Source organism: Ranitomeya imitator, chromosome 6 (genome assembly GCF_032444005.1).
Source record: "Ranitomeya imitator isolate aRanImi1 chromosome 6, aRanImi1.pri, whole genome shotgun sequence".
Classification (NCBI taxonomy): Eukaryota; Metazoa; Chordata; class Amphibia; order Anura; family Dendrobatidae; genus Ranitomeya; species Ranitomeya imitator.
In genome coordinates, this window is record NC_091287.1 from 566540335 (window position 1) to 566561778 (window position 21444).

Sequence of the window (21444 nt, forward strand, 5' to 3'; positions counted from 1 at the left end):
GTCGCCTGCTGCATTCTTCTCTGTTGTTGTTATTGCTGAAGAGGACAAGGAAGCGACTTGTCCCTGACCGTGAACATCCACTAATGACGCGCTGATTTTACTTTTACCAGTTTCACGAGAAGAGGCAAAAGAGCTAGAGGCTGAGTCAGCAAGATAAGCCAAAACTTGCTCTTGCTGCTCCGGCTTTAAAAATGGTTTTCCTACTCCCAGAAAAGGGAGCGTTCGAGGCCTTGTGTAGCCAGATGACGAACCTGGCTCCACAGCTCCAGACTTAGGTGCAATATTTTTTTTCCCACGACCAGCTGATGCTCCACCACTACCACTACCCTCATTACCAGCTGACAATGAACGCCCCCGGCCACGACCTCTTCCACCAGACTTCCTCATTGTTTTAAAAACGCTACCAAACTAACGGTATTTGTTGCTGTCACACAACTTACACGGTGAGCTATAACTTCAGTATGATTTAGCTACCCCTTTACAGGTGGGTGAGACCACAACGAAAATCAGGCACAATGTTACACACTCTGTTGTTGAAACAGGAACACATGGGCTACTTGCACAGTGAACAAGTCTGTATGATCATGTTCACACACCACCAAGAAACCTGAAGACACAAAAGAGAATAGTAAAACCAAAAACACTCAGTTTGAAAAAATGTTGCAGTAATCCGCAAGTGCTAGTAAAAGATGTAAAAAACAGGGTATTTGGTTGATACGTTTTTTGCAAAAAATGTATACTAAGCTGCTCTACCAATCTTCACGGTATACCCTTATCAGAGCAGTCCTAACTAATGTATGCAATCCCTATCTGATGTATTTAAAAACCTGATCATCTGTATATAACCTGTGTGAACAGGGTTCAGAGAGGAAAAATCCATGTGTGCATACAGGGTAGAACAGCTTTTGTGCAGATAGCCCAAGAGGAGTGGTGGAACTCCCCAGTCTTGTAGACACAAGAGAACAATTATGGAAACAGGAACACATGGGCTACTTGCACAGTGAACAAGTCTGTATGATCATGTTCACACACCACCAAGAAACCTGAAGACACAAAAGAGAATAGTAAAACCAAAAACACTCAGTTTGAAAAAATGTTGCAGTAATCCGCAAGTGCTAGTAAAAGATGTAAAAAACAGGGTATTTGGTTGATACGTTTTTGCAAAAAATGTATACTAAGCTGCTCTACCAATCTTCACGGTATACCCTTATCAGAGCAGTCCTAACTAATGTATGCAATCCCTATCTGATGTATTTAAAAACCTGATCATCTGTATATAACCTGTGTGAACAGGGTTCAGAGAGGAAAAATCCATGTGTGCATACAGGGTAGAACAGCTTTTGTGCAGATAGCCCAAGAGGAGTGGTGGAACTCCCCAGTCTTGTAGACACAAGAGAACAATTATGGAAACAGGAACACATGGGCTACTTGCACAGTGAACAAGTCTGTATGATCATGTTCACACACCACCAAGAAACCTGAAGACACAAAAGAGAATAGTAAAACCAAAAACACTCAGTTTGAAAAAATGTTGCAGTAATCCGCAAGTGCTAGTAAAAGATGTAAAAAACAGGGTATTTGGTTGATACGTTTTTTGCAAAAAATGTATACTAAGCTGCTCTACCAATCTTCACGGTATACCCTTATCAGAGCAGTCCTAACTAATGTATGCAATCCCTATCTGATGTATTTAAAAACCTGATCATCTGTATATAACCTGTGTGAACAGGGTTCAGAGAGGAAAAATCCATGTGTGCATACAGGGTAGAACAGCTTTTGTGCAGATAGCCCAAGAGGAGTGGTGGAACTCCCCAGTCTTGTAGACACAAGAGAACAATTATGGAAACAGGAACACATGGGCTACTTGCACAGTGAACAAGTCTGTATGATCATGTTCACACACCACCAAGAAACCTGAAGACACAAAAGAGAATAGTAAAACCAAAAACACTCAGTTTGAAAAAATGTTGCAGTAATCCGCAAGTGCTAGTAAAAGATGTAAAAAACAGGGTATTTGGTTGATACGTTTTTTGCAAAAAATGTATACTAAGCTGCTCTACCAATCTTCACGGTATACCCTTATCAGAGCAGTCCTAACTAATGTATGCAATCCCTATCTGATGTATTTAAAAACCTGATCATCTGTATATAACCTGTGTGAACAGGGTTCAGAGAGGAAAAATCCATGTGTGCATACAGGGTAGAACAGCTTTTGTGCAGATAGCCCAAGAGGAGTGGTGGAACTCCCCAGTCTTGTAGACACAAGAGAACAATTATGGAAACAGGAACACATGGGCTACTTGCACAGTGAACAAGTCTGTATGATCATGTTCACACACCACCAAGAAACCTGAAGACACAAAAGAGAATAGTAAAACCAAAAACACTCAGTTTGAAAAAATGTTTGCAGTAATCCGCAAGTGCTAGTAAAAGATGTAAAAAACAGGGTATTTGGTTGATACGTTTTTTGCAAAAAATGTATACTAAGCTGCTCTACCAATCTTCACGGTATACCCTTGGGCTATCTGCAAAAAACGTATCAACCAAATACCCTATTTTTTACATCTTTTACTAGCACTTGCGGATTACTGCAACATTTTTTCAAACTGAGTGTTTTTGGTTTTACTATTCTCTTTTGTGTCTTCACACTCTGTTGTTGGTGGCAACAAATGAGAGAGATGCCACACACGCAGGACTGTCACTGAAGCGCAAATGTAAATATTAATCTCCCACTGATTTGTTTTTTTTTTTTTATCAGGGAGACTTTAGAAAAAAAAAATAATAAAAAAAAATGATTTTTTAAGGAAGAATTTATAAACCAAATAAAATGAAATGATTGTTTCAGGGAGAATTTAGAAAACAAATAAAAAAAAATAGGCTTTCTATGGCCCACTGAGTGAGAGAGGACGCACACAGGAGTCAGGAGTGGCACACAAGCCCAGAGGCCAATATTTATCTCCCACTGATTGATTTAGTGATTTTTTCAGGTAGATTTTGGAACCCAAATCAAGCAAAAAAATTAATAGGCTTTCTATGGCCCACAATTGGAGAGAGAGAGAGAGATGGCACACCCAGGAGTCAAGACTGGCACACAAGCAGAAAGGGCAATATTAATCTCCCACTGATTTGATTTTTTTTTTTTTTTCAGGGAGACTTTAGAAAAAAAAAATACAAAAAAAATGATTTTTTCAGGAATAATTTAGAAACCAAATAAAATAAAATGATTGTTTCAGGGAGAATTTAGAAAACAAATAAAACAAAAAATAGGCTTTCTAGGGCCCACTGAGTGAGAGATGACGCACACAGGAGTCAGGAGTGGCACACAAGCCCAGAGGCCAATATTAATCTCCCACTGATTGATTTATTGATTTTTTCAGGTAGAATTTAGAACCCAAATCAACCCAAAAAATAAATAGGCTTTCTATGGCCCACTATTTGTGAGAGAGATGGCACGCTCAGGACTGGCACACGAGGCCAATATTAATCTCCCATTTTTTTTTTTTTTTCCAGGGAAAATTTATAAACCCAATAAAAAAAATAATAAATAGGCTTTCTATGGCCCACTATCTGAGAGAGAGAGATGGCACGCTTAGGACTGGCACACAAGCCCAAAGGCCAATATTAATCTCCCACTGATTGATTTATTGATTTTTTCAGGTAGAATTTAGAACCCAAATCAAGCAAAAAAATAAATAGGCTTTCTATGGCCCACTGAGTGAGAGATGACACAGACAGGGATGGCACTCTTGCAGAAATGTCAATCTTAATCTCCCACAAAAAAAAAAAAAAAAAGGAACTGTCCTTCAATTACTATCTCCCTGCAGTAATCTCAGCCAGGTATGGCAGGCAGCAATAAGGAGTGGACTGATGCACAAATTAAATAAAAAGTGTGGACAAACAAACAAGATAGCTGTGCAGAAAGGAAGGAACAAGAGGATTTGTGCTTTGAAAAAAGCAGTTGGTTTGCACAGCGGCGTACACACAGCAATGCAGCTATCAGGGAGCCTTCTAGGGCCGCCCAATGAGCTACAGCGCTGAGGGGGAAAAAAAAAAATGTAGCTTCCACTGTCCCTGCACACCGAAGGTGGTGTTGGGCAGTGGAAATCGCTACAGCACAAGCGGTTTGGTGGTTAATGGACCCTGCCTAACGCTATCCCTGCTTCTGACGAAGCGGCAGCAACCTCTCCCTAAGCTCAGATCAGCAGCAGTAACATGGCGGTCGGCGGGAACGCCTCTTTATAGCCCCTGTGACGCCGCGGACAGCAAGCCAATCACTGCAATGCCCTTCTCTAAGATGGTGGGGACCAGGACCTATGTCATCACACTGCCCACACTCTGCGTTTACCTTCATTGGCTGAGAAATGGCGCTTTTCGCGTCATTGAAACGCGACTTTGGCGCGAAAGTCGCGTACCGCATGGCCGACCCCGCACAGGGGTCGGATCGGGTTTCATGAAACCCGACTTTGCCAAAAGTCGGCGACTTTTGAAAATGAACGACCCGTTTCGCTCAACCCTACCCACGAGTACTAAGAGAACTAAGTAATGTAATAGATAAACCATTATTTCTTATTTTTAGGGACTCTATAGCGACAGGGTCTGTTCCGCAGGACTGGCGCATAGCAAATGTGGTGCCAATATTCAAAAAGGGCTCTAAAAGTGAACCTGGAAATTATAGGCCAGTAAGTCTAACCTCTATTGTTGGTAAAATATTTGAAGGGTTTCTGAGGGATGTTATTCTGGATTATCTCAATGAGAATAACTGTTTAACTCCATATCAGCATGGGTTTATGAGAAATCGCTCCTGTCAAACCAATCTAATCAGTTTTTATGAAGAGGTAAGCTATAGGCTGGACCACGGTGAGTCATTGGACGTGGTATATCTCGATTTTTCCAAAGCGTTTGATACCGTGCCGCACAAGAGGTTGGTACACAAAATGAGAATGCTTGGTCTGGGAGAAAATGTGTGTAAATGGGTTAGTAACTGGCTTAGTGATAGAAAGCAGAGGGTGGTTATAAATGGTATAGTCTCTAACTGGGTCGCTGTGACCAGTGGGGTACCGCAGGGGTCAGTATTGGGACCTGTTCTCTTCAACATATTCATTAATGATCTGGTAGAAGATTTACACAGTAAAATATCGATATTTGCAGATGATACAAAACTATGTAAAGCAGTTAATACAAGAGAAGATAGTATTCTGCTACAGATGGATCTGGATAAGTTGGAAACTTGGGCTGAAAGGTGGCAGATGAGGTTTAACAATGATAAATGTAAGGTTATACACATGGGAAGAGGGAATCAATGTCACCATTACACACTGAACGGGAAACCACTGGGTAAATCTGACAGGGAGAAGGACTTGGGGATCCTAGTTAATGATAAACTTACCTGGAGCAGCCAGTGCCAGGCAGCAGCTGCCAAGGCAAACAGGATCATGGGGTGCATTAAAAGAGGTCTGGATACACATGATGAGAGCATTATACTGTCTCTGTACAAATCCCTAGTTAGACCGCACATGGAGTACTGTGTCCAGTTTTGGGCACTGGTGCTCAGGAAGGATATAATGGAACTAGAAAGAGTACAAAGGAGGGCAACAAAATTAATAAAGGGGATGGGAGAACTACAATACCCAGATAGATTAGCGAAATTAGGATTATTTAGTCTAGAAAAAAGACGACTGAGGGGCGATCTAATAACCATGTATAAGTATATAAGGGGACAATACAAATATCTCGCTGAGGATCTGTTTATACCAAGGAAGGTGACGGGCACAAGGGGGCATTCTTTACGTCTGGAGGAGAGAAGGTTTTTCCACCAACATAGAAGAGGATTCTTTACTGTTAGGGCAGTGAGAATCTGGAATTGCTTGCCTGAGGAGGTGGTGATGGCGAACTCAGTCGAGGGGTTCAAGAGAGGCCTGGATGTCTTCCTGGAGCAGAACAATATTGTATCATACAATTATTAGGTTCTGTAGAAGGACGTAGATCTGGGGATTTATTATGATGGAATATAGGCTGAACTGGATGGACAAATGTCTTTTTTCGCCCTTACTAACTATGTTACTATGTTACTATGTATTGGTTATTATATCATGCACCTTATATGCTCCATGTTGGAGATATACTAGTACTGACTGATACAGGTTGTGCATGTTAGTTTGCATTAAGTGGCAGCATTATTTTTTGCACTTTTCTATTATAGGGTGTTGAGATTGTATTAACCTGGTATGATGCTTGGCGTTTGTTATTTACAGTCATCATTATAGCCATATATATAGATTGCTGGCATCGGAATTGATTTAGACTCTCTATGGGGATATTTTTAGCATTAGTGCATTTTCCTCATTTAGAGCTGGGGTATTTGTAGTCTAGGTCTCTTCTTTCTCATTAGCAGTAGATATGATATTGTGCCTATACATCTGTGCTTTTGCTGCTTTATTTAGACCGTAATATTATTATATATATATTTTTCCTTATGTTTTTGGACTCTAGTGACCTTACTGTGTGCTGTTCCCAGTGTATTTTAGGGAATAAATTTCTGTTAATTTATTTTAAATTGTCAGCTATAGCCTCTTTATTCCTGTAGTATTTGGTTATGGGAAGTTGGTTATTGACCTTTTTCTTTTGCAGCATTAGTGCTGCACAAGGTGGCTCTTTTACTTACAAACGCCTGGGGGTGGGACAGGTTCCCTTTAATTTCTGTAGTAGTGTGAGTCTGGAGGGAGGAGGAGAAATTGCCAGATACACAGCAGGGGATCAGCTGACATTACTGAACCCCAATAACACGACATCAAGTGTTGACTGTGCAGACTGCACTTCCGAGCAGCAACTGGTGGTGTTGGAGCCCAGGGTCAATCAGGGTGTAGGCCGAGCCCTAATTGGAGCAAGTTTAATATTTGATGTAATGTGAATGTGGAGGGAGCAGGAGACATTGCCGGACACACAGCAGGGGAGCAGCTGACATTACTGAACCCCACTAACACAGGAGCTAGTGTTTTTCTCTGTGGACACTGCGGCACTTCCGAGGAGCAACTAGCGGTGTTGGAGCCCAGGGTCAATGCTAGAAGCAGAGTGTAGGCCAAGGCCTAATTGGAGCAAGTTTAATATCTGTTGTAGTCTTAGTGTGGAGGGAGCAGGAGACATTGCTGCACACACAGCAGGGGAGTAGCTGGCATTACTGAACCCCAATAACAGAGGAGCAACTGTTGACTGTGCAGACAGCACTTCCGGGCTGCAACTGGCGGAGTTGGAGCCCAAGGTCAATGCTAGAATCTGAGTGGAGAAATTGCTGCACACACAGCAGGGGAGCAGCTGGCGTTACTGAACCCCAATAACAGAGGAGCAACTGTTGACTGTGCAGACAGCACTTCCGGGCTGCAACTGGCGGAGTTGGAGCCCAAAGTCAATGCTAGAATCTGAGTGGAGAAATTGCTGCACACACAGCAGGGGAGCAGCTGGCGTTACTGAACCCCAATAACAGAGGAGCAACTGTTGACTGTGCAGACAGCACTTCCGGGCAGCAACTGACGGTGTTGGAGCCCAAGGTCAATGTTAGAAGCATAGTGTTGGCCGAGGCCTAATTGGAGCAAGTTTAATATCTGATTTAATATGAATGTGGAGGGAGCAGGAGACATTGCCGGACACACAGCAGGGGAGCAGCTGACGTTACTGAACCCCACTAACACAGGAGCTAGTGTTTCTCTCTGTGCAGACGGCACTTCCGAGCACCAGCTGGCGGTGTTGGAGCCCAGGGAATCCAGGAGATGCAGAGTGTAGGCCGAGGCCTAATTGGAGCAAGTTTCAAATCTGTAGTAGTGTAAGTGTGGAGGGAGCAGGAGAAATTGCCGGCTACACAGTTGGGAATCAGCTGACATTGCTGAACCCCACTAACACAGGAGCTAGTGTTTTTCTCCGTGCAGACAGCACTTCCGAGCACCAACTGGCGGTGTTGGAGCCCAGGGGTTACTGGAGAAACATAGTGTAGGCCGAGGCATAATTGGAGCAATTTAAATATCTGATTTAGTGTGAATGTGGACGAGCAGGAGAAATTGCCGGATACACAGCTGGGGATCAGCTGACATTACTGAAACCCAAGAACACTGGGTCATGTGTTGACTGTGCAGATGGCACTTCTGAGCAGCAACTGGCGTTGTTGGAGCCCAGGGATTACAGTTCAAGTTGTAGAAACATGAACACAACAGGAGACCTGGATACTGTTGCCAACCAATTATTTAATCTGGAAGAGGAGTGGCAAATTCCTGTGAGATCCAGGCCTTGTTCATTTTCAGAAAAGTAAGCCGGTCAACGTTATCGGACGATAGTCGCATGCAACGGTCTGTTAGTACACCACCTGCGGCACTAAAGACGTTCCGATAATACACTAGCAGCACCTCCAATGCATACTGGCTAAGCTCTGGCCATGTATCCAGCTTAGAGACCCAAAACTTGAAGGGGGAAGAGCCGTCTGGGAGTACACTGAGAGGGCAAGACATAGTCTGTCACCATCTGACGTAAACGTTGCCTCCTGCTGACTGGAGCCGTCTGTGATGGTGTAGACATTTGTGGCAGGTACACAAAACTTTGGGACATTTGGGCCATACTGGTCTTGCCTTGTGCTGAGGCATTGCTTCTGCTCCCTCTTTGTGCAGAGCTTCCTTCACTACCTCGATGCACTGAGCTGCTTTGTAAAGCACTAGCAGCACTGCTCTCAGTTGGACTGGAGAAGATGATGGAATGCACCAGTTTGTCTTGGTACTCCCGCATTTTACGCTTCCGTTTAAACGGTGTTATGAGGCTTTGTAAGTTGTCCCGGTAGCAAGGATCTAGGAGGGTGTACACCCTATAATCAGCCATGTTGAGACTGTGGGCGATGTGGCGGTCGTTTCTCAGGCACTGCAGCATAAAATCAACCATGTGCTGCAGACTGCCAACTGGCCAAGAAACGCTGTCCCCTGCTTGAGGCGTGATCTCTGCCTGCTCTGCATCACCCCACCCTCGCTCTACATACTGACTACTAGAGCACTGTGTAACTCCCTCCTCATCCTCCTCACAAAGTGTCCCCTGGCTAGGCCTTTGTGATGAACCACGTTGCGCAGACTGTCCAGAAGCAGATGGCATTTGTGACTCCTCATCCTCCACCTCTTCCACAACCTCCTCCCTTAGCGCTTGCAGAGTTTTTTCAAGCAGGCAGATAAAGGGGATAGTCATGCTGACTAGTGCATCATCTGCACTCGCCATCCACGTGGAATCATTGAAGGCACACAAAACTTGGCAGATGTCCTTCATAGTGGCGCACTCAGTGGTTGTGAAGTCTGAATGGCGCGCGACTTTTTTGCACCTGATGCAGCTGGTACTCCATTACAGCTGGCTGCTGCTCACACAACCACTCCAACATATGTAACGTTGAATTCAACCTGGTGGGTAGGTCACATATGATGCGATGTTCCGGAAGGCAGAATCGGCGCTGCAGAGTTGCAATGCGCGATCTTGCCATGCTGGAACACCGTAAGTGAGCACACTCTAGACAGACCTTGTGCAGCAGTGCATCAAGATCTGGATAGTCCCTCAAAAAACTCTGCACGACCAAGTTAAGCATATGTGCCAGACCTGGGATGTGAGTTAGGTTGCCTAGGCCCAGAGCTGCCACCAGATTTTGGCCATTGTCACACACTACCATGACTGGCTGGAGATTCGCTGGCACAAACCACACGTCGCTCTCCTGCTTGATGGCATTCCAGAGCTCCTGCGCTGTGTGGCTTTGATTCCCCAAAGAAATTAATTTCAATACAGCCTGTTGATGTTTGGCTATGGCTGTGCTCATATTGGTCGTAAGAGGTAAGCGTTTATGGGTCCATGTGGGGGTGGACTGTGACGGCTCCTGCAGTGATGATTCAGAGGAACTGGAGTATGAGGAGGAGTCAATGTGTACAGACTGGATTCCTGCAATCCTTGGAGTTGGCAGAACACGTACAGTGCCACTCTCAAGATCTGTACCCGGCTCCACAACATTTACCTAATGGGCAGTGAGGGAAAGGTATTGTCCCTGTCCATGGTGACTGGTCCACGCATCAGTGGTGAGGTGGACCTTGCTACTAACGGCGTTTAGTAGCGCATGTTCAATGTTTCACTCTACATGCTTTTGCAGGGCAGGGACAGCTTGCCTGCTGACATAAAAGCAGCTGGGCACGTTGCATTGTGGGACTGCCAATGCCATCAAGTTACGGAAGATGTCAGTCTCCACCAGCCTGAATGACAGCATTTCAAGAGACAGTAGTTTTGCAATGCCAGCATTCAGATCCTGTGCTCGTGGGTGGTTTGTCGAGAATGGCTGCCTTTTCTCCCTTGGCTGTGCTACCGATGGCTGTAGACTGGGCTGGGAGTGTGAGGATGACAGGTAACGTGGTGCTGTGGGTGGAATTACACTGGGTCTCTGTACAACAGTGCCAGAGGTTCTTCCATGGTGATCCTGTGAGGAAGCCGAACCAGCTGTGTGAGAGCTGGAGGAAGAGGCTACAACACGAGCTGAAGAGCTGGTAGGTGCGGCTGTAGGTTGGCCTAGGTCTTCAGTGTGTTTTTGTACCTCCACCACATGCTTGGTCCGCACATGTTTCCACATATTTGCGGTATTGAGGTTGCTGACACTTTTCTCTCTTTTGACTTTCTGATGATACAGCTTGCATTTGACAAAGCAAATGTCATCTGCAACTGTGTCAAAAAAGGACCAGGCACTGCAAGTCTTGGGAGCGCCCGTTTTGGGCTTTGGAAGAGGCATGATCCTAATGGGTGCCAAAGTGGAGGCTACAGGCAACGCAGTCTTCCCCCTCCCTCTCCCTCTTTGGGCTGTTCGGGAAATCTGTTCCTCAGAGCTGCTCCCACCACTGTTATGATGCGGTGGTCTAGGAGCAACATGGAACGAGCTCTGAAGGAAGTGGTAACACACTGAACGGGAAACCACTGGGTAAATCTGACAGGGAGAAGGACTTGGGGATCCTAGTTAATGATAAACTTACCTGGAGCAGCCAGTGCCAGGCAGCAGCTGCCAAGGCAAACAGGATCATGGGGTGCATTAAAAGAGGTCTGGATACACATGATGAGAGCATTATACTGCCTCTGTACAAATCCCTAGTTAGACCGCACATGGAGTACTGTGTCCAGTTTTGGGCACCGGTGCTCAGGAAGGATATAATGGAACTAGAGAGAGTACAAAGGAGGGCAACAAAATTAATAAAGGGGATGGGAGAACTACAATACCCAGATAGATTAGCGAAATTAGGATTATTTAGTCTAGAAAAAAGACGACTGAGGGGCGATCTAATAACCATGTATAAGTATATAAGGGGACAATACAAATATCTCGCTGAGGATCTGTTTATACCAAGGAATGTGACGGGCACAAGGGGGCATTCTTTGCGTCTGGAGGAGAGAAGGTTTTTCCACCAACATAGAAGAGGATTCTTTACTGTTAGGGCAGTGAGAATCTGGAATTGCTTGCCTGAGGAGGTGGTGATGGCGAACTCAGTCGAGGGGTTCAAGAGAGGCCTGGATGTCTTCCTGGAGCAGAACAATATTGTATCATACAATTATTAGGTTCTGTAAAAGGACGTAGATCTGGGGATTTATTATGACGGAATATAGGCTGAACTGGATGGACAAATGTCTTTTTTCGGCCTTACTAACTATGTTACTATGTTACTGACCGCAGTCCCTAAGCTCAACACAACACTAAAAGTAGCCGTGGAATGCTCCTAACTCTCCATAGGCATCTCGTCACAGCCTAAGAGCTAACTACCCCTAAAGACAGAAGCAGGAAAACTATCTTGCCTCAGAGAAAATCCCCAAAGGATAGATTAGCCCCCCACAAATAATGACTGTGAGTGGAGAGGAAAAAGACATACACAGAATGAAACCAGGATGAGCACAGGAGGCCAGTCTAGCTTGATAGATAGGACAGGATGGAATACTGTGCGGTCAGTATAAAACACTACAAAAATCCACGCAGAGTTTACAAAAAATCTCCACACCTGACTAAAGGTGTGGAGGGTAAATCTGCTTCCCAGAGCTTCCAGCAAGACAGAATTAATTCATACTGATAACGCTGGACAAACATAGAAAGCACTGAACGGATAAGTCCACAATCTGTGAACAGAAAAGCGCAAGCAAAAACTTAGCTTTGCTGAACTGGTCAGGATAACAGGGGAATCCAAAGAGATGTGAATCCAACCAGGAACCATTTACAAGTGGCACTGGCTGAAGGAACAGCCAAGCCTAAATAGCTGAGCAGAAGAGACGATAAGTGGAGGCAGCTGATGACAGCTAACTCCAAGGAGCAGCCATACCACTTGAAACCACAAGAGGGAGCCCAAGAGCAGAACTCACAAAAGTGCCACTTACAACCACCGGAGGGAGCCCAAGAGCGGAATTCACAACACACCACCTTCCTGTACCTCACGCCATGATGGGTCAAGGACCTCATCATCTACACTACCCTCTTTCAACAACTGCTTCTCCTGGGTAGTCTCAGCAGCACAGTACGCACCAGAAAGTGGCACCTGAGTCTCATCGTCAGATGCGTACTGAGTTGTGCTGACCGGAGGCACTGGCCCACCTGCCTCGTCAGATTCAGAGAGACAAAGCTGTTGCGCATAACTGCATACTACCGCTTCAGATTCTAGAATGCTGCTTAGCTGGCCCCCTCTTTCCAAGCCAAGAGATTCAGAGAACAGAAGTTGAAATGGCTCCTGTCCTGGGCTCTCTGACTGCCTGGACAATTTGGCAGGTGGTGAAGAGACAGATGGGTGCTCTTCAGTGCTCTGTGAGGATGTGGCACTAATTGAAGTCAATCCGTTAGCTGCCATCCATCCGACAACAGCTCCAATTTGTTCTTCCCGCAGCACTGGGGTACGGCGAGCTCCTACAAAGCTGCGCAAGAAGGACTGTTCCCTGCTAAAACTGGGGGATAATGAGTCACCGGTGCCCGCAGCAGGCACAGAATCCCCACGTCCTCTCCCTGCAGAAACTCCACACCCACGACCACGTGCCTTTCTCCCTGCCTTCTTCATCTTGATAGACTGATAAAGATAGGCAGAAAAGTACTAAGGGTTTAGTGTGCTTATTCCTGAACAGCTGCTAACAAGTATAAGAAACACTAATTTTATAAAGTGTGGACTAGACTTTAATATGAGCTAATGTGGCCTACACAACTGTAAAGTGGACTGTTTGGTGAACTTTATTAACTTTTTGTTTTTTTTGCAGAACAGACTACAGCCTGAGCTGAACTCACACAGAGACCCCCGCTGCAAGGCCAAAAAAAAGCTCCTCTATGTACTCCTATATAGTGTTTTTCCACAATCTAGCAGGATACGGATAGAAAACCACTAATAGAATAAATCAGGAAAAATGTGCAGCAGGCAACACTAATTGAAAAAAGGACAATGGAACAGTATGAGGCAGTGACGCACGCTGAGCTGAGTACAACCAGCTGTGGCTGCAGAACAGCCTACAGAGTGAGCTGCACTCACACAGAGACCTTGCAGACAGCCGTGAACGGCAATGCAAGGCCAAAAAAAGCTCCTCTATGTACTCCTATATAGTGTTTTTGCACAATCTAGCAGGATACGGATGGAAACCCACTTATAGGATAAATTAGGACAAAATGTGCAGCAGGCAGCACTAATTGAAAAAAGGACAATGGAACAGTATGAGGCAGTGACGCACACTGAGCTGTCTACAACCAGCTGTGGCTGCAGAACAGACTACAGAGTGAGCTGCACTCACACAGAGACATTGCAGACAGCCGTGAACAGCGCTGCAAGGCTAAAACAAGGTTCTCACACAGTGGTTGCTAAATTAGCCTTGGTAAAGCACAATAAGCAAATCGCTATCTCAAACTGGCCCTCAGTCAGAACACAGTGTCCTGTTCCTAACTGAATTCACAGCGGCAGCGACTTTTATAGTGCATCATGACATAATTTCAGCAGCCAATCACAGCCATGCCAGTAGTTACATGACTAACATGCATAACAGGATGTGCCCACACTTCTTAGGATTCCTCATTGGCTGAATTAAATCAAACTGGCTCATTGCATTATGGGAACTTCCGATTCCAGTATCCGATATTGAGAAAGTATCAGAACTCAGTATCACAATTCCGATACCATGAATATCAGCTGATACCCGATATTTGCATTATCGGAATGCTCAACACTAGCTGTAACCACTTCAAGTTGACCGGCAGAGAGTCCGGAATCTTGAAGTGGAAAACTGAACAGCTCTTCAGAGTGTCCAAGTGTGGGATCAGTTGTCTCTGGGAACTCGGCATGGTGGGAGGAAGGAGGATGAGGGTGATAAATATCCGGGCCACACTCATGGCTACTCAGACTTGACCGTGTGGAAGACATGGTGGTGGTGGTGGTGGTGGCTAGGGTTGAGCGACTTTTACTTTTATGGGATTGGGTCGGGTTTGAACTCTCCTTCAGGCCCTGGGATCCATATTTAAGTGTAAAATAAAGAATTAAAATAAAAAATATTGCTATACATACCCTCTGACGCGCCCTGGTACTAACCGGCAGCCTTCCTTCCTTAGAATCAGCGCATGAAGGACCTTAGATGACGTCGCGTCTTGTGATTGGTCGCGCGACTGCCTATGTGACCGCTCACGCGACCAATCACAAGCCGCGACATCACCGAAGGTCCTTCAAGCGCTGATTCTTAGGAAGGAAGGCTGCCGGAAAGAAGCAGGGCGCGTCCGAGGGTGAGTATATTCCTATTAGTTGTACACTCACCCTCGGACGCGCCCTGCTTCTTTCCGGCAGCCTTCCTTCCTAAGAATCAGCGCTTGAAGGACCTTCGGTGACGTCGCGGCTTGTGATTGGTCGCGTGAGCTGTCACATGGGCGGTCACGCGACCAATCACAAGCCGCGACGTCATCTAAGGTCCTTCACGCGCTGATTCTAAGGAAGGAAGGCTGCCGGTTAGTACCAGGGCGCGTCAGAGGGTAAGTATAGCAATATTTTTTATTTTAATTCTTTATTTTACACTTAAATATGGATTCCGATACCGATTTCCGATATTGCAAACATATCGGAACTCGGTATCGGAATTCCGATACCAGATTCAGAAGATCGCCGACCTCATGGCCGACCCCACACAGGGGTCGGGTCAGGTTTCATGAAACCCGACTTTGCCAAAAGACGGCGACTTCTGAAAATGGTCGACCCGTTTCGCTCAACCCTAGTGGTGGCTAAGTGACTTGAAGCATTATCCGCTATCTAACCAACAACCATTTCACACTGCTCTGGCTTCAATAGTGGTGTGCTGCGGTCCCCTAGAAACTGGGACAGGAAGGTCGAGCGAGAAGATGTGGGTCTTTGTTGTGGCCCAATTTCACCTTGGTCATGGCCATGTCCTCTGCATGCACCACCAGCATCACGTCCACTTCCCCGTCCCTTGCTCCTTGCCTTGCCCATTTTAAATGGACTACTGAACTATTTCAAAAGCTCAACACAAATGTATTTATTAGGAGTGAAATAATATCTGATCAGTGTGCCTGCAAAGCTACGATTTTTCAAACACCAGGCTTCAGCCTGACATAACAGAGTGTACTCTATTTTTGGGGCTTTTTTCTGTATTTAATTTATGCAAAATATTGCTGTATATGAGTAACAGACAGCAAAAAAAGTGGTAAACTGGCCTATAATGCCCAAACTTGGAGCACGCAGATATATGAGGCCTGTCACAGAAATACCACACTGCCAAATACGTGGCCTGTTTTTTTAAAATGCAAAATAGTGCTGTATATAAGTAGAGTAAGAGACAGGAAAAAAAGTGGTAAACTGGCCTACAATGCCCAAACTTGGAGCACGCAAATGTATCAGGCCTGTCACGGAAATGCCACACTGCCAAATATGAGGCTTTTTTTAGTTTAGGGCAAAATAGTGCTGTATATAAGTAGAGTAATAGACAGGAATAATGTGGTAAACCGGCCTACAATGCCCAAACTTGGAGCACTCAGATATATGTGGCCTTTTTTGGTGAATTTAAAGACACAAAAAAAAAACAGTGGCACAAGGCTAGCACACACAACTATGCTACGTATGCCTGACAAACTATGATTTTTAAACAGGCCTCAGTCTGACAGAACACTCTTTATATTTTTTGGAGGGGCGTGAATTTTTTGGGAAAAAAATGCAGCTACTGTAGGTATAAAGTAAAGAAGCTGCAGCAGCAGTAGACAGTTATGGAGCTTTGGGAGGGATGCAGTGGGAGCAATGGACGCACATACACTGCCTGCAGGCCTTGCACTGATGTGGATATGCTGCGCTCTGCCTACCTAGCGCTGCAATATCGAGACCCACGAATTAGCCCTAAAAAGGACTGTTGGTTTCTCAGGAGTTGTGGATTTAACAGTTGCAGACCTACACTAACTATAAAAACCACGATTCTGGCCCTATCTTGGCAGCAGCTCTCCCTACTCTCGCTGAATCCGGAGCAGAATGCGGCGAGCAGGACGGCGCCAGGTCTCTTATACTCGGGATGACGCTGTGCGGCCCAGCCAATCACTGCACGACCACAACAAAGATGGCTGCGGCGTTTCATGGCCTGGCAGACAATTTCAGGACTGGAAGCATCTGAAGAAATGTGGTTTTATAACGTGGATCTAACAGAGTGGCAACACTGTAGTCAGCACTATTTCTAATCATAACTATGGGGATCATGCTGCAGATAGTGCAGCAAGAAAGCACTCATATATTGGGCTTTACCATGAGGTCCAAGTCCATGCTGTGCTGGTGGCTGGGTGACATTGATGGTTGTTTCCTCCGTCCCCTCTCGCCAACCAGGAACAACAGAGAGGGGAGGATTGTCCTCTTCATCTCCTGACAGTTGCTCGCCCATCACCTCTTCCTCTTCCATTTGTTCCTCGGATCTTGCACCTTCAGTAACACTTTATCTGTTGTCACCAGTCCCCCACGATCGCAGCAATCCACCTTCCCATGGCAGCCGCCTGTGTGGTGACAGTCTGGAACTTAGAGACAGTGTTATCCCTTCGGCATCCTCCTCTGCTTCCTCCTCTTCTTCTGGGACCACCATCTCGTCCCGCAGGCTATTCAAAGTCTGCTCCAGCATATAGATGACCGGAATAGTGATGCTGTGAATGGAGTTGTCAGCACTAGCCATCTTATTAGCCTTTTCAAAATTGTGAAGAACAGTGCAGAGGTCCTCAATCTGGGGGGTGGGGTTAGAACAGTTCATAATTTAAGAAAGAATAGAGGTGCAGAGAGATACATAACATGCATGTATACGAATGCCAGAAGCCTCTCCAACAAAATGGACGAATTAGAACTAATGTTGTTGGAGCATAATTATGACATGGTGGGGATATCTGAGACATGGCTGGATGAGAGCCATGACTGGGCTGTTAACTTGCAGGGCTATAGTCTGTTCAGAAATGACCGGATGGATAAGCGAGGGGGAGGGGTGTGTCTATATGTAAAATCATCCTTAAAACCCATCCTGCGTGATAATATAGGTGAATCTCATGAAAATGTAGAGTCCCTGTGGGTGGAGATAAGGGGAGGGGGAAAAATAATAAATTACTAATCGGGGCTTGTTATAAGTCCCCAAAAATAATGGAAGGAATGGAGAATATCCTCATAAGGCAAATAGATGAAGCTGCGACTCAAGGAGAAGTCATCAGGGCTGCCACTAGAAATTTTGGGGCCCCATACTGGCAAAATTTTCGGGGCCCTCTTGAGACTCCGCCCAGGCTCCACCCCAGCCCCGCCTCCAGGCTCCACCCCTCGAACTGTCCGCAGTCCCACCTCTCTCTCTTGGAAAATCTCCACTTCTCACCTATCACACACTGACAGTTCCCATCACCAGATCACACATATAGCCGTCAGCTTTTGTTTTGGCCAAAAGATTTTTTAAGCCGCCACCACAACAAGGTAGACACTTTTGGCCGGGCCCTACTCTGCTGTAACCTATTAAATATTTGTTAAAATATGCAATACAATTTAGGTATATTTTTATTTATTTTTCAATTTTTAAAATGACCTATAATACTACATACAAGGAACAAATACCACAGCACTATGACCAGATGACATATTACCAGCACAGTGATCGAATAATATCAAATACAAGGAACAAATACCGCTACACCATGACCAGACCGCATATTACCACCAATGACTGAATACTACAATACTGATCAGTAATAAGAAAAAACAAAACCCACAATACTATCACCATCAGTGCCATTATACACAGGAGATCTGTACTTAGTATGCAGTGTCTGTGTACAGGTAATACAGTGATCACCGGTGACATTACACACAGGAGCTCTGTATATAATGTATAGGTAATACAGTGATCACTGGTGACATTGTACACAGGACCTCTGTATATAGTATACAGTGTATAGTGTCAGTGTATAGGTAACACTGACTCACCAGTGACGTCTCTAGGTGAAGTCCTTCATCTTTCATCCTGCACAGACCGCCATCATTTCATCCAGCCAGGGCTCGTCTCTGCAGGAAATAACACAGTTATCTCGAGTTCCACTTGTAGAACACATTACTTAATTTTCCCACCCTTTACATTACACCACATGAAGAAGGCAACACAGTATCACTCTACACAGTAACAGCACCGCCCCCCATTTAAAACAGTATACTCAAAAAATAAAATAAATGCATCACTGCAATAATAATATCCCTTAATTAGCCCCTACGGTAATATTCGCCATCCTAGCCCCGTGTGTCTCATTCCTGGCGTCAGCCATATGTTCTCCCATCCTGCCCCATATGATCTCCCCATCCTGCCCCATCTGTCTCCATCGTATCCATCCTGCCCCATCTGTCTCCAATCCTGCCCCATTTGTCTCCATTCTGCCCCATCTGTTTCCAATCCTGCCCCATCTCTGTCCAGCACTCTGCCCCATCTGTGTCCAGCACTCTGCCCCATCTGTGTCCAATCCTGCCCCATCTGTGTCCAGCACTCTGCCCCATCTGTGTCCAGCACTCTGCCCCATCTGTGTCCAATCCTGCCCCATCTGTGTCCAGCACTCTGCCCCATCTGTTTCCAATCCTGCCCCATCTGTGTCCAGCACTCTGCCCCATTTGTGTCCAATCCTGCCCCATCTGTGTCCAGCACTCTGCCCCATCTGTTTCCAATCCTGCCCCATCTGTGTCCAGCACTCTGCCCCATCTGTTTCCAATCCTGCCCCATCTGTGTCCAGCACTCTGCCCCATCTGTGTCCAGCACTCTGCCCCATCTGTGTCCAGCACTCTGCCCCATCTGTTTCCAATCCTGCCTCATCTGTGTCCAGCACTCTGCCCCATGTTTCCAATCCTGCCCCATCTGTGTCCAGCACTCTGCCCCATCTCTGTCCAGCACTCTGCCCCATCTGTGTCCAGCACTCTGCCCCATCTGTGTCCAGCACTCTGCCCCATCTGTTTCCAATCCTGCCCCATCTGTGTCCAGCACTCTGCCCCATCTGTGTCCAGCACTCTGCCCCATCTCTGTCCAGCACTCTGCCCCATCTCTGTCCAGCACTCTGCCCCATCTCTGTCCAGCACTCTGCCCCATCTCTGTCCAGCACTCTGCCCCATCTCTGTCCAGCACTCTGCCCAGCACTCTGCCCCATCTCTGTCCAGCACTCTGCCCCATCTCTGTCCAGCACTCTGCTCCATCTGTGTCCAGCGTTTTGCCCCTGTGTCCAGCACTCTGCCCCATCTGTGTCCAGCACTCTGCCCCATCTGTGTCCAGCACTCTGCCCCATCTGTGTCCAATCCTGCCCCATCTGTGTCCAGCACTCTGCCCCATCTGTGTCTAGCACTCTGCCCCATCTCTGTCCAGCACTCTGCCGCATCTGTGTCCAGCACTCTGCCCCATCTCTGTCCAGCACTCTGCCCCATCTCTGTCCAGCACTCTGCCGCATCTGTGTCCAGCACTCTGCCCCATCTCTGTCCAGCACTCTGCCGCATCTGTGTCCAGCACTCTGCCCCATCTGTGTCCAGCACTCTGCCCCATCTCTGTCCAGCACTCTGCCCCATCTCTGTCCAGCACTCTGCCGCATCTGTGTCCAGCACTCTGCCCCATCTGTGTCCAGCACTCTGCCCCATCTCTGTCCAGCACTCTGCCCCATCTCTGTCCAGCACTCTGCCGCATCTGTGTCCAGCACTCTGCCCCATCTGTGTCCAGCACTCTGCCCCATCTCTGTCCAGCACTCTGCCCCATCTCTGTCCAGCACTCTGCCGCATCTGTGTCCAGCACTCTGCCCCATCTGTGTCCAGCACTCTGCCCCATCTCTGTCCAGCACTCTGCCGCATCTGTGTCCAGCACTCTGCCCCATCTGTGTCCAGCAGTCTGCCCCATCTGTGTCCAGCACTCTGCCCCATCTCTGTCCAGCACTCTGCCCCATCTCTGTTCAGCACTCTGCCGCATCTGTGTCCAGCACTCTGCCCCATCTGTGTCCAGCAGTCTGCCCCATCTGTGTCCAGCAGTCTGCCGCATCTGTGTCCAGCACTCTGCCCCATCTGTGTCCAGCACTCTGCCCCATCTCTGTCCAGCACTCTGCCCCATCTTTGTCCAGCACTCTGCCGCATCTGTGTCCAGCACTCTGCCCCATCTGTGTCCAGCACTCTGCCCCATCTCTGTCCAGCACTCTGCCCCATCTCTGTCCAGCACTCTGCCGCATCTGTGTCCAGTACTCTGCCCCATCTGTGTCTAGCAGTCTGCCCCATCTGTGTCCAGCACTCTGCCGCATCTCTGTCCAGCACTCTGCCCCATCTCTGTCCAGCACTCTGCCGCATCTGTGTCCAGCACTCTGCCCCATCTGTGTCCAGCACTCTGCCCCATCTGTGTCCAGCACTCTGCCCCATCTCTGTCCAGCACTCTGCCCCATCTGTGTCCAGCACTCTGCCCCATCTCTGTCCAGCACTCTGCCCCATCTCTGTCCAGCACTCTGCCCCATCTCTGTCCAGCACTCTGCCCCATCTGTGTCCAGCACTCTGCCCCATCTCTGTCCAGCACTCTGCCCCATCTCTGTCCAGCACTCTGCCACATCTGTGTCCAGCACTCTGCCCCATCTGTGTCCAGCACTCTGCCCCATCTCTGTCCAGCACTCTGCCCCATCTGTGTCCAGCACTCTGCCCCATCTCTGTCCAGCACTCTGCCGCATCTGTGTCCAGCACTCTGCCCCATCTGTGTCCAGCACTCTGCCCCATCTCTGTCCAGCACTCTGCCGCATCTGTGTCCAGCACTCTGCCCCATCTGTGTCCAGCACTCTGCCCCATCTCTGTCCAGCACTCTGCCCCATCTGTGTCCAGCACTCTGCCCCATCTCTGTCCAGCACTCTGCCCCATCTGTGTCCAGCACTCTGCCCCATCTCTGTCCAGCACTCTGCCGCATCTGTGTCCAGCACTCTGCCCCATCTGTGTCCAGCAC

The 21444-nt window shown here is 47.0% G+C and overlaps 1 protein-coding gene across 5 annotated transcripts in view; it reads right to left on the minus strand.

Moving 5' to 3' along the window:
- LOC138643219 (cytochrome P450 2C20-like) overlaps nt 1-21444 on the minus strand; it is a 383231-nt gene that overhangs the window by 298413 nt on the left and 63374 nt on the right. Inside the window, exon 2 of one of the 5 annotated variants that reach the window (XM_069732075.1) lies at nt 18447-18524. The exons of the other annotated variants lie outside the window; for them this stretch is intronic. Within the exon in view, the coding sequence (XP_069588176.1) occupies nt 18447-18482 (36 nt within the window). The 5' untranslated portion in view covers nt 18483-18524. The remainder of the gene's footprint in view (nt 1-18446; nt 18525-21444) is intronic. 5 annotated transcript variants of the gene reach the window in all.